This window comes from Mastomys coucha, unplaced genomic scaffold (genome assembly GCF_008632895.1).
Source record: "Mastomys coucha isolate ucsf_1 unplaced genomic scaffold, UCSF_Mcou_1 pScaffold20, whole genome shotgun sequence".
In the NCBI taxonomy this organism is placed as follows: domain Eukaryota; kingdom Metazoa; phylum Chordata; class Mammalia; order Rodentia; family Muridae; genus Mastomys; species Mastomys coucha.
Genome location: NW_022196903.1, coordinates 17,623,161 through 17,636,468, shown reverse-complemented (window position 1 = coordinate 17,636,468; position 13,308 = coordinate 17,623,161). Strand labels below are relative to the sequence as shown.

General features: G+C 40.6%; 1 protein-coding gene across 1 annotated transcript; it reads right to left on the bottom strand.

Annotated features, from left to right (window-relative positions):
- Nucleotides 1-274: 274 nt before the first annotated feature.
- Nucleotides 275-12,581, bottom strand: Wnt16 (Wnt family member 16). Its single transcript, XM_031381260.1, has 4 exons — nucleotides 12,209-12,581; nucleotides 11,782-12,029; nucleotides 9,649-9,935; nucleotides 275-2,886 (listed from the first exon to the last, which is right to left on the bottom strand). Exons 1-4 carry the CDS (start codon nucleotides 12,301-12,303, stop codon nucleotides 2,422-2,424), a joined length of 1,095 nt encoding a protein of 364 aa, XP_031237120.1. The 5' UTR covers nucleotides 12,304-12,581; the 3' UTR covers nucleotides 275-2,421.
- Between the last annotated feature and the right edge of the window lie 727 nt (nucleotides 12,582-13,308).

The following is a 13,308-nucleotide window of genomic DNA, read 5'->3' as shown; positions in this document are numbered from 1 at the left end:
GGGAGTGAGAAATTCTTCCTTGACATCCTAGAAATCACAAGCAAATATGCACAGGATTTTTGATGCAGTGGCTGAAGTTAGCAGCTATTACAGAACCAGAGGCTGACTGGTTCTCAGTCAGCTGATAGAGTAATGGGAAGTTTTCTAATTAGTAGTTAAATGTTCACTACGGGCTTCCTCAAGGTAGATGAAGTAGAGTTACTTTGTAGAAAGAGCATGAGAGTGCCCCACCCCCACATCCCTCTAGTCAGAGAATAACAAGAAATGGAAAGTGAGTCTTTCAAATTAGCTTTGTATTTGTTCATTTGCCATGTCCACATTTCTCACTTAGCAAATAGGAACTGTTAGACTTCAAGGGTCGTGAGTAAACATTCAAGTCATGATTTATAACATCAGAATTGAGAAATCTTCCAGAGGTTTGCTTTTCAAATTATTGCTTAAAGTTGGTTTAAAAAATTAATAGGAAATAGACCAAGATCTTTGATAAATATTGATCTTATTAATAAGAAAAAGGATATCCTTTCGTGTCCATCCTGAACTTAGAAAAACTATTCTCCATATAATCTAAAATATTTAACAAAGTGTAAAAGCATAAGCCTTTATAGTAAAATACAACCTAAAAACAGCCCTGTGACACTTCACTGGGTATTTTTGTCAAATATGAACATATATGTGTGGATTAAAGTAAGAAACAGGGGTTGGGGGTTTAATCCAGTGGTAGAGCACTTGCCTAGCAAGCAGAAGACCCTCGGCTCTGACCTTAGATCCACCCACAACTCCCTCCCCCTCACCCCTGCCCCATAATGGAAAGAAAAGAAAAGAGAAAAATGAGAAGAAAAAAAAAAAAAGAAAAAAAAAAGCACTCAGCATTCGAATGGCAACATTGCATAAAATATCCAGGGTATCAAATCCAGCAGTATTCTGGCTGAGAGTCTTTCCCAGCGAAGACCTTCCTTTACTGTGAAATTTAGTCTGTGAAAGCAGAGCTAAGGTTGAAAAGAGAATTCGATTACTCTGGCTACTGAAATGACACGATTGTCAGTATTTTGTAACATACTTTAATCTAAAGCACAGAAAACTGTCATTTTCAAGACAGCTACAGCTACACAGAGAAACCCTGTCTCAAAAAAAAAAAATTCTTTTTAAAGAGAACTGTCATTTTGGCAAGAAACACACACCCAGGTAACTGTCTCAATTACCTTTTCCCCCAATGTTTTAAAGAGGAATTAGTAGTATGAAAAAAAATCAAAAGTTATTCTTATTTTTTGATGTGGCCTTATTCTAGTACTTTCAGACTTTAAGGATAAATGTCTTTAAGTCTTAATCTGTTACATAAGTTAAATACTGTATTTACAAAATATAAAACATTTGAAGTAAAAGCACTATACAAAATATTGCCTTTACATAATTAAGGGTGCTTTCTCTATTTCCATTTTCCTTAACTCCTTTTAGGGATTCTTCCAATATATCTAAGTGTTTAAGAGTAGAAACTGGTCTACAATAAAAAAAAAAAGATTAATCCAAAGATTAAAAGTCATATAAACTTTATATGTCTCCCCAGACAAATCTTCTTGGTTAAAGACACTTAAAAATCTAATTCATGTTTTACTTTTTACATTTTGGCTATATTTATTACTTAACATCTTTAAAAAAACAAGACTTTAAAAGGTATTACTGTATTTCTTAATAGGGACTCTTTTCAATGGCCCTGCTTTTGAAGTGTATGGAAGGGTAAAGTAAACACCTGCCCGTTGGTTAATTTTCAGCATCTTTTGTCTGCGCACAAACAATATCATTAATTCTATTAAAATACTAAGGAAAAAATGCAATTCATGTGTGCTGCTCCTAGCTCCTATAAGAGATGTCTTTAAAAGTGGTCGGTGTGTACCCACCATGACTGATTTCTGTACCTGTGTCCCCAGTCTAAGATCTTATCCTGAGCCTGGACCAGTTCTCTGGGATAAGGGCTTTCTTCTCTCTTCTCTTCTCTTCTCTTCTCTTCTCTTCTCTTCTCTTCTCTTCTCTTCTCTTCTCTTCTCTTCTCTTCTCTTTTGTTTCCTTTCCTTTCCTTTCCTTTATTTCCTTTTCCTTTTCTATCCTTTTTCCTCTTTTTTCTTCTTTTCTTTCTCTATATTGTTTCGGAAACAGATTGCTGTTCCCTTATATGTCAATGTATATTTCCCAAACCATCCAAAGGCGACTGCCAACCTTTTCAACTTTAGAATCCCAAGCAATCTTCACAGATCAGCTTGTGATTTGAAGTCTGCCAGAAAGAAGGAATCGAATCGCAGACTGGCCTAGGGGTCTGGAAACACTCTTACAGGCAGCGACTTCCCCAGCCGTGCAGAGTAGGGGGCGCCCTCCAGAGGACAACTCCATTGGTTGCTACTGAGGCGTCTCCCGCTAGGCTGGACGGAGAGGTTACTTACACGTGTGGACATCGGTCATGCTTTCACACCTCCTGCAGCGGACATAGCAGCACCAGATAAACTTACACTCACACCTCTCCACGTGCCTGACTACGTGGGTATTGTAGCCTCGGCCACAGCAGAGGAGGTTGCAGCCATCCGCGCCTCCTGATGTCCGGTTGCACTCTCTGCCCTGCGTCCCAGGAATACCCAGTTTCTTGTTCTCCACGCAGTAGTTGGGAGACTTATGAACGTACAGCAAGTCATCCTTGAGAATGGGCGTCTGCCTCTGATCTTTTTCTCTTCTGCGCATTTTCCTCTTGGTTTTGTCCGAGATCTGGATGCTGTTCTCGTATTTATCCTTTAAAAAATGCCCAATCTTCTCAAAAGAAGACATAGTTTTCCAGCAGGTTTTCACAGCACAGGAGCCGGAAACTCCGTGGCAGCGGCAGTCCACAGACATTAACTTGGCGACAGCCTAAAACCAACAACGATTGTGTTCAAATGTCATCGGTGCAGTGTTTCATTCAATAGCAGAAACAGTTAAACTGGCTACTCAAGTTTCTTACGCTTTCCTCCATAAAAGTGATGGTTTGAACATAAACCATCTTTAAGGTTGTTTAGAGTTCAAATATTTTGTCATTTATTTCTGTCTAAATGTTTTGACTCTACACAGAAAACTTTCCCACACGACATTTAAAACAGTAGGGGGTTGGGGGTGGAGTGTGAGGGTCTAGCTTGAAGGTCTGAGTTGGAATCCTGGGAAACCACGTGGTGGAAGGAGAGAACCAATTCCTGCAAGGTGTCTTCCTGATGCCCACATGTTATGTGTACCATGGCATGCGCATTAACTACTTATACTAAATAACTAAATAGCTATACAAAAACTGTAAAATATATTAGTGTCAGGTCACCTACTTTTGCTACTCACCAAAGATGGTCTGAAATCTCATTCGGGGGTGAGAATGGATGATTTATATGTGGCTGCCTGCATGTTTCCCATACCATTTAAAGTCTTGCTATTCAGAGTATGGTTCATGGACCACCAACTCCAGCATCCCTTGTAAGGAATGTAGACAACTCTGGCCCTAAGCCAGATCCACAGAACGAGAAGCTAAATTTTAAAACCAGAGCCTTCGGAGATTATCACGCAAAACACTAACGGGGCGGTTGCCTTCAGCGTTCGCACTGCACACACAGAAACATCAAGAGAACTTTGGAAGTCACTGGTTTCTCAGACCCTTGAAATCTGATTGGCTGGGGTGAGCTGCGAACATGACATAGTTGAATCTGTTGAGTCTTCCTCGGTTTGGTCACTATAAAGCCAGTTACATGACAGGGTGAAGGGGGAGTGAGAACAGGCTAAGCCCTGGCTATAGACCACACAAGCAACCTTGCCTCGAATTAAAGAGAAGAAACTAGACTGTGGTAGCTGCCGACAAATTCTCCCGCTTTTCTGGAAAATTAATTGGAAAACATAGCTCCCATCCTTTATGGATAAACAGCATTATCTTAACATGAAGAATAAGAAGTGAAGAATTTCCTGGCATTGTAATTCTTGGGAGGATGAGGCAGAAAGGCTGTGAACAGAGTGAGGAACAGAGTGGGGAACAGAGTGAGCCCCAGGCTAGCATAGGCTGCAGAGTGGGGACCATGTTTAACAAAAAGGGAAAGAGGCCCATGTCAATATAGTTTTAAATTAATTTCTAAGTGTGGAGTTCAGTTTACACAGCCTGGGGTCACTAAATGAAGCCACAAACATTTGTATTAGCCCCTTATTTGATGCGTGTTAGGGTCTAAATGCTCCTGTCTTTGATGAAGTTGGTGTAAGAGTTAAGATGAATTTTTTAATGAGCCTAAACTAACAATCAAGAGGGTTCTAGGTTTAGGGCTCTAACTTCTTACATAGCAACATTGTTTCCTGCAGTTCCCCAGACGATGGCGGAGCAGATTAATAAACCGCCAGGACTAGTTGTAGAGTTCACTTTCTGTCAGCATTTCTAGGCAAAGTGAAAAATGAAGCCACCCAATTCCACGACTTAAAAATTAAGCATAGATTTTCACAAAAGCAGTTTAAAGTCTACTTACAGCTCTTATCAAAACTACAAAATGACCAAAGCTCTATTACTATTGAGATGTCTGCTGAAGGGCATTTTTCTAACATTCTAACAGTCTAACCACAAAGAATATTTCAAACAAGTAATATTGTACTGCAGACTTAAATGAGAACATATGATATTGATTTGTACAATGTGTAATACTTCTCGGTAGCATTTAAAACAATCAATACAATAGTATCCAAACCCTGTCCTTTCTAGAACATGATATAATAGTTTTTATTCCTAAAGCTTCAAAACCAATAAATTCATTTACTTCTTAATATACAGAGCAGAACCACCTATAAAAGAACAACTTATTGTGTAAAGGATGGCACATAGATAATCTGATTTATGGCATTTGATATTCACAAAATACTTGCTTCTTTAAGAGACCTAGAGAGAAATGTTTAAAATGCAGATAAATGTTTAAAAGTAATGCAATCAGCGACCTTTATTCGTATTTTAAGTGGAAATGGATATGGAAAAAAAAAAGAGCTCAGTCAGTGTAGGTAATAAAATAAATTGTCCGAGAAGCCCAGACCTGAGAGTAAGTGTATGTTTAAACCAGATCAGCGTTCCTGACAGTCATCACTTGGTGATTTAAAGCTGCCTTCCCTTCGGATCATGACTGAGAGCCCCACTTCTTTTTACTCACTACTTTACTCATGGGCGTTGTTGGTTTGCCAAGCACCAAAGACAGAGTGGATGGCACATCAAATGACTTCTGAAATGTTCACTCACACAAAGCAGTTTTAAAACATCTGCAGTGGCTAATCTGCCTGAGAAGAGGTAACGGAAAGCAAAGTCACTGCTGGGGGAGGGGGCGGTGGTCAGTGCCTCCCAAACACCAGAAGCTGGTGGGCTCTCCTCCAGCTCAATCATAACTCTGTCCCAGACAGTGTGAGTCCACCCAACTGCTTCCTAGTTTGCAAGAATGAGAAAAGAGACTTGCAAATTCGATTTTTGTCACCCACTAAGCTTATATTAGGATTTTGAGGGATTTTCCTACTCTAGAAAACAATTCTTTTTTAAATCCCAGGAGTTCCTAAGTTTCCACTATTACATTTTTAAACTTTTAGTTCTATGACTTTTGATCAAAATTGGCCCTAACATAAGTAGAAGAAATAGTATTCTTATATTTTTGGTTGTGAGCCTAGCCTTTAACGGCTGAGCCATCTCTGCAGCCCAGAAATAGTATTCTTATCACAGATGTGGCATATTTTTTTCTCTCCAAGAATTTACATATATAAATGAACTTTGAGGAGAAGAATTCCACAAATTTCACATATAATTTGAACGACAATGTCCCCATAATACTCCAGAGATAGAACTCGGAAGTGAAGTTGAGCAGCACAGTTACTGCTTGGAGAATTTTATGAAACGAGGAGTTTCAGGCTCCACACACACACGGTTCAACTTTGCCGACATTAGTGTTTCTTGGAACAGATTTTTATAAATCACGTACTTGATCTTGTTTTACAGCAAGAAATTCTTTTCACTTAATATGTAGTTAATGAACAAGTACTTAGTTGTGATTCCAATTTTATGGAAAAATAAACAGTGTGGTTAAGTCACTTGTCTTATATAAATTGGTGATATATGATATAAGGTCTTTATAACTCAGCAAGATAATCTTAGAAAAGCAGAGGGATGAAAGTGGAAAATATAAGTATATTTAAAGATTTTTGCTGAAACTCTCCAAAACGTGTGCCCTGTATCTTTTCTGCTGCGGTTCTTAATTAATGTTAAACAGCTAGTGTGGGCTGCAGTGGTTGCCTGATGTTTTCTGGTAAATGGAGAAGAGAATAGCAACCGAATGGATTGTGTGTGGTTATGGGAAAATTCCTTTCTCTCCTCTAGTTGAGTTGTTAAGGTTTATAACAATGTTAACAAAGGAAGGTTTTGTTAACTATTGCAAACAGATGTGCCCATTTTGGTGGCTGTAGTGTAAACAATGGGAGAGCAATTAGGAAGGTGGCATTTAATCTGGGGGGCAGTTCCTCATGGAAGCTTTGGGTTAGTAAGTTTCTAATGCAGTGAAATAGGAAAGATGTATCGCTGGAACTCCGTGCAAAAACAAACACCACCTAAGAGATGGTTTAAGGACTCGTCTCTCAATTTTAAGTCAAAGGTAATGCTGTGGACGGAGATTGTTTTCTACACACTGCTTTATCCAGACTTGACTAGAAACGTCCAGAAACTGGTGTAGAATATTTTGTAACCAACAATTCATTGTGTCAGCCACGAGAGGGTCTGTTTAAGAACTCTGAGAGTTAGGATTGGATGGATGAACGTGTAGTGTTCCTATTCCTCTAACCTACTTCATCACTTTCTATCCCCAAATACATTTGAACCTGCTAAAAGCAAGACACAGTTGTGTTGTTCAACTACTTATAAATATTCTTGAAACAGGTCAATGAAAATTTGGGATCTGCCCTGCCCACTTCGTTGAGTTACTCATAATAAAACAAATTACAGGGTAGGAAAACTTAAAAGTTTATGAGGTAGACATGGTAAGAATGGAAATATTTTCAGCACACCAAAAGAAATATCCATAAATATTCCAAGTCACATTATTCCCAGAAGTTCTGCCCCTGGAAGACATCACATCATTCTCTCAGCCAATCACCGCCCAGCAACATTATTCTTGGAATCATAACTTTAGGAATGGTGTCAGAAACCAATTGGGAATCAGAGTATTTAAGGTCAGCGGTTAGAAAATCATCTATCCTGCTCACAGTGTAACTAAGCGCCAGTACCCACATTTCTCTGAACGCTTTCCTACAGTTTGAGTTTGGGATTTTGAGACTAGAAAAAAACCAACTCAATTGAATACAGACCTTAAACTTTACTCAGACAAATATGCCTGACAGATCAAAATCATAATGGCCAATATTAAAAACTGAGTCAGTTTCTCGTCTATGTTAGAGAAGCCTGCTTTTTGTTTATCTAGACTTTTTTTTTTAACGCTACCAATGGAAAGAAAAATACAAAAATATTTTGAATTATAATACCTCTGGAGAAAAGACCAATAAAAACACCCTCAAAATAACCAGGTAAATGTTTTGTAGTATTTTAGGATTCCATCTAGAACAATGTGAGGGAAAAAAATTCAGTAAAGGAAACTGAAATTTGCACAAAACATACCCTTCTGAATGTACAGAAAAACAGCAAAAATCTATGTAATATGGAGAAACTGAGTTTTTCCTAGCCAATAGTGCAGTGTATTAAAATTGATGCTGAAAAAAATTAAAACATAAATAACAGTTTAAGAAAATATTAACAATGATAGATTCACATATTGCTACCTAATTTGCAACTGCTAACATATAAAATGAAATAAAACTGAATGCTATTAATAAAACAAACTTTACTTACACAAATGTTTTAAGGTCTTTCATAAGCTCAGGCACAACTTTATTTAAGAGTTAATCATAAGATGAGCTTCTGAGGTTCTTTTCTTTTCTTTTTGGTGAAATATTTAAATCAGTATCAAACTGTTTAAATAACAACTAATAATAAATACTTAGATAACTGTTTTCTCAACCTTTAAACATAGTGATTTGATGCGCCCCAGTGGTTTCCTTGAGCATCATGCTAGAGCTTAAAGGAACATCAGTTAATTGCATTTAATTTCTTTCATATTAATATGTTAGAGATAATAGATATTCCCTTATTTAAAGTCAGTCAGCACCTCATTCTTACTCTCACAAGGAAAAACCTTAAGGGATGCAGCGCTGAACAAGAGCAGCTGGGGAGAAGGCATGCAGCTCACGGCAGTGCTGAATAAGAAAGAGCAATTGTTAGCAACAGAAAGGACATTTCTGAAGCTCCTAAATCAAACTATGGGAGACTTTCATAACCGATTCACCGAATTTTCTTGTTTTCTATTTTGCCTTTTTGAGTTGCATATTCAAATGAAATGGAAACACAAGTGTAAACTCCAGGAGTGGTGGTAATAGTTTACTGAGCCTTCTAGCTTTAGTATTTTCAACGAAAGCAGTTGAATAAAGAACCCTGGCTGAAACTTCCAAGCATTGTGAATGAGCCCCATTATTTGCTTGCCAACAATGTAAAAAGCAAATGTAACATATACTTTTAGCTATCCCTAAGAGATGCTGCAACTTGTCTGAATTTACTTCAGGAGGATGTGGCAGACTGTAGTAAGTACATTGGGACCATGACAGGTAATTGGAAATTCAAAATAATATACAATATATGCCAATATGTCTGTCTTCAAAAGTTTATTATGACACAGAAAAATATGTACTCATAAAAATGTTAGTCTTTTGGGAAAGTTGTAGTGAATTGCCAAACTTCAACAGTGTTGTAGAGTCCAAACTTTGTTGTATAACTAGCCAGGAGTGTAAATATATAAAAGCTAAGTAAGCTATGCACATATTTCTTTTTTAGGAAAACAATTTTTAAAACCAGAATTTATAAAGGAGTTCACTAGGCGGTAAGTGCTAAGATGCTAGGATCACTAGGTGCTAAGTTACTCCTCTCAACCTATCTTTAATATGGCTATGTTTTAAAGATGTCTTTCTTTACCTTTAGTATAGCCATAACTTTGTATTTATACTCTTTTATGACTTTTAACTGAACCTATCTTATACAATTAACAATTTTCCATAAAAAACTTTTGCTTTATAAAAAAAAAATAGTGAACACTTATTGGAGAAAAATATAAGCCTGACAACATATTATTAACACATTTAAGAATTGTTATCTACTAAACAGTAGATTTAAAATGATAAGCAAAATTCAAATGAGGGGATAACACACAATTTGGCCTAATAAATGATTGATATAAATCCCATTCTGGAAATGCCAGAATGCAGGTTATCAGACAACCAATAAAACAACAGGAGCGTGTCTACCTTTTATTTAATAATGTTTTGATATATAAAGCACACCAACACTAATACACTCTTCCACAGAATTCAACTCATATCAGTAGTATTTGTCTAAACAAAACCAACATAATCAATGCACACTCATGAAGGGACATATGCCTATTTATTTCTTATACTGTCAGCATTTGACTTTTAAATCATTGGCATGGATTCACCTGGAAACATTAACCCCAAGTATTATTTACCCAGTGACAGTAAAGTTTTATTCAATTTCCTAATACATACCTGCCGCCCCGCCTCGTTGTTGTGTAGATTCATGGCTAGCAGGACTTTGCTTTCTTTTTCTGTGGTGTTTCTGATGGGCAGATCTAGAAACTTTCTGCTGAACCACATGCCGTACTGGACATCATCAGAGCATCCTCCCCAATGCCAGCCTTCACTTGGTGAGCCACCATTCTGCAAGGTGGTGTCACAGGAACATTCGGTCATGTTTCCTGCACTGCAGGACCTGGTTACAGAGTGCACCAGGCCTGCCGCCATGATGGCATAAATGAATGCTGTCTCCTTGGTGCCTAGGAGGAAAACATTGATCAATGACAGAGCCGTCACTTTCTGTCGACGTTTCAGTCCTAACCTAAGCCCTTCACTTGTCTTGGGAAGCAATCAATTTTTCAAGCGTTTAGAGTGAATGCTATAATATGTGAATATTTGGAAAGGAAATCTACTATTCTAGACTTAAAAAAAAAAGCAGGATTATTGTTCTGGATTCCACATTGGGATGACACATGCCATATTGTCACCCACTCTCGTCATATATTACAATTCATGCTTTTTTAAAAAGTACCTACCTTAATGTTTCATAGCCAGAAGTAGCTTATTAGTACACGCTGAATGTAAATCCTTTGTATGGACAATGTAAATGGCAATTAAAAAGGAAACGGATTCCATATATATATATATATTGAATGTGCTGCATTCACAAAATTCAAAAGGAAAATTTTTGGTGCGATTTCTCTTTAGATACTATGCAAACTAAAATTAGCAAAAATCAAGACAACTGGCAGCTACATATATTCATTCTCTTTCACATCAAAGATAAGGTTTTAAAGCGGGAGAATATGATGAATAACAATCACTGGTATTGAGTTGTTAACATTTTAAAAAGTGCAGTACAGCTGGCTTTATAGTCATATAACTAAAGAAAACAAGATAATTGGAAACTTGCAAAAATACATTGTTGTGGAAATGTATCCTATTTTTGAAACAGTTGCACTTTGTACTCCATCAGTAAAATTGGAGTTAAAATCTTTGAAATCAAAGTTCCATTAAGACATTCATAAAACAGACTCGGAAGGACTCAGCAGGCAACTTTTTTTTCTTTCCAGATGTTTAGATTGGAATAGAAACAGCTTCACGCCCGTTGTCCAATAAACCTTTTGGGCAACGACTGCTTCTGCATCTCAGCAACTGTTTAGGACACATCCTAAACACATCCTCCACACATCCTTTCTCTTTCTCATCCTTTCTCTATCCTCCAGGTTCTTAGCCCCCACCTCATCCCCACACCCAGGCCAGGGACCCTTCAGTGTCACTTGCCAGACAAAACTCAGAGCTGGGACGCACAGCTCTGTGGAGGCGCGTGCAGAAACCGAGTCGGGAAGGGTCAAAGTGCAGTACAAACGTAAATGAACATTAAAAACCACAGCGCATCTTTCAATGCCTCGGGCCTAAAACTCTGACTTTGCTAATATCACAGGAAGCATCCTAGCACCATTATCCTCGAGAAGTCACCAGTCTGTTGGAAGAACTTTTTTTCTTCCACTGCACTTTCACGTACCGCAGAAGGAGCGCCCGGGTCAAGCAGAGATGGAAGAAACAGAAAACTGGGAGACGCAGAAGTCGCGCTCAGGTGACAGTCCCTTTAAAAATCACCATTGTGCACTAAACCTGGTGCTCCCAGGAGTCAATAAAACGTGCGGTTGTGCTTCAATTGCCACTTGTCCGCAGCTCTGGGAGCCACAGAACTGCTTAAATCAAAGCAGATGCGACTGCAGCATTCCCGGCTGTAGACCTCATGTTTGTCCAGCTGGTCACCCACGGAGCGGGGCGCCATGGGGTCCTAGGGGTCGACGGGATGGGAACTCATAGTTTTCTGCAACTTTGGCAGGGGCCACGGGAAGCAAGGAGAAGCCCTTCTAAGAGTCCTTCTGTAAATCTGGGGCGTCCCTTCCTAGGGCCGCACCTGCACACTGGGGTCTGACCCTTGTTGCCCCAGCCCCCCAATCCCCGCACCAAATGTTCCATATGAAGACCTCGCTAGCACTGGATTGTGCAGGCGCCATTCACTCTATTGAAGGTACAGGCAGAAAAGCTGTCGCCTTGTGTGTCCCGCCATCCCCGAGGGTCCCGGTGACTCACCGCTACTCAGCTCATAGCCAAAGAGGGGGGCTGTGGAGAGCTGGGTGGAGGTGTCAGTGGCGACCATACAGTTCCACCTCTCGTGTCGGAACTGGCTTCTGCACTCCTGAATGCCCAGCCTGGCGCCCTCGCGGATGCTAGGCAGCAGGTACGGTTTCCTCTTGCACAGCTCCTTCTGGCGGCTGTTCAGCGGCAAGCCGGCGCAGCCCAGCTTCTCAGGTACCCCGAAGGAGGCGATGCCCAACCACCTGTAAGACGAGACGCCCCTGAGGTAAGCCGCTCCCTGGTCCTCCCCCATCCCAAAAGTATTAGGTCAGCGTTCCTAGGGTCTCCGCCCCTTCTCCCCCAGCCTCAAGTTGAAAGCCCCTTAGTACGGGTCATCCCTTTGACCACCTACCCTATAAGCTTCGGCAGCGCCCATACTCACATCCAGTTGCCCTGGGTTCCGCAGGGGAGCAGCGACAGCACGGCTGCCCACAGCGCACACAAGCTGGGCAGGGCCAGGAGCGCCGCTCTGTCCATGGCCGACGCATGGAGGCCCCCAGCCCCAGCCACTCCTCTGCTGTCTCCTCTCTCCAGAGGCCCGCAGGGCCTGGGGTCAGTTTCTTAGCACCCAGTTGTTCCTTGCTCTCTTTCCCCTGGAAGGTAACATTAAAAAGGGCAGCAAGGACAGAGTCTATCAGCAGTCCCCTAGGCAAGATGAGGTGGAGAAAGTAGCCTAACGTCCTCTCGCGCAGAGATGAGTAGGAGCTGGAGGTGCGGGAGCGTCCCTCACATTCCAAGGTGAGAAACTTCTGCTGGTGTCTCTGTGTCTCCATCGCCCCAGGCTTCTCCTCTCACCTCCTCCCTCCGACCGCGCCTGGCGTCTGATTGGCCCAGCAGCAATCCCGTACCTCACCATCTGGAAACTTCAGTGTTTCATTGGCTAACAGTGGGCTCTGCGGGGGGCGCTCCTGGGCTGAGCCTCCGTGACCGTCTAACTAGACCTGGGAGTGTCACGACCTTTCCTCCTGTCACTATGTCCTTAGAGGAGGTCACTGCAAAATTGAGTCAAGCCGAAGAGCAAAGACGTGATGGGCTCTTCTTAGCATCTTTGAGTAAAAATCTAGCCACACCTAGATTTACCCTCTGAGTAAAAAGGGTAAAGGCGTGTGTGGGGGGGAGTGGAGGGAGGGAGAGTGGGGGGTGGGGGAGTGGGAAGAGACTCTGCTCTTCTTGTATTTTTTTGCTAGTGAATTATCTTTATAAGGTCAGAATTGATACCACAAAAAGCTGACCTTTCCAAGCCCTTGGCAGCGGAGAGGATAGGTGAGAAGGGCTCTCTTCCTGTCATTTGGATATACATTTCATCATTCGTCCGCATTCCATCAAATTTCCCCATATTTTAGTTGGGTTCTGTGATGGCTTTTCTCATTTGTCTTATTTCTGTAGCTTTTGAGAGCACAGGCTATTCTAAGGGGGAAATGGCAGGCAGACAAATGGATGAGAGCTAACTAGAGCATTCCAAATAGATGAGAGCTGTCCCTA

Bases quoted from the DNA above. Each gene is read 5' to 3' on its own strand.
- Wnt16 (XM_031381260.1), bottom strand. From the start codon at position 12,303: ATGGACAGAGCGGCGCTCCTGGCCCTGCCCAGCTTGTGTGCGCTGTGG. The intron at 12,030-12,208 runs GTGAGTATGGGC...CTCGTCTTACAG, and splicing joins GGAACCCAGGGCAACTGGAT to GTGGTTGGGCATCGCCTCCT. The intron at 2,887-9,648 runs GTATGTATTAGG...TGTTGGTTTTAG, and splicing joins ACAACGAGGCGGGGCGGCAG to GCTGTCGCCAAGTTAATGTC.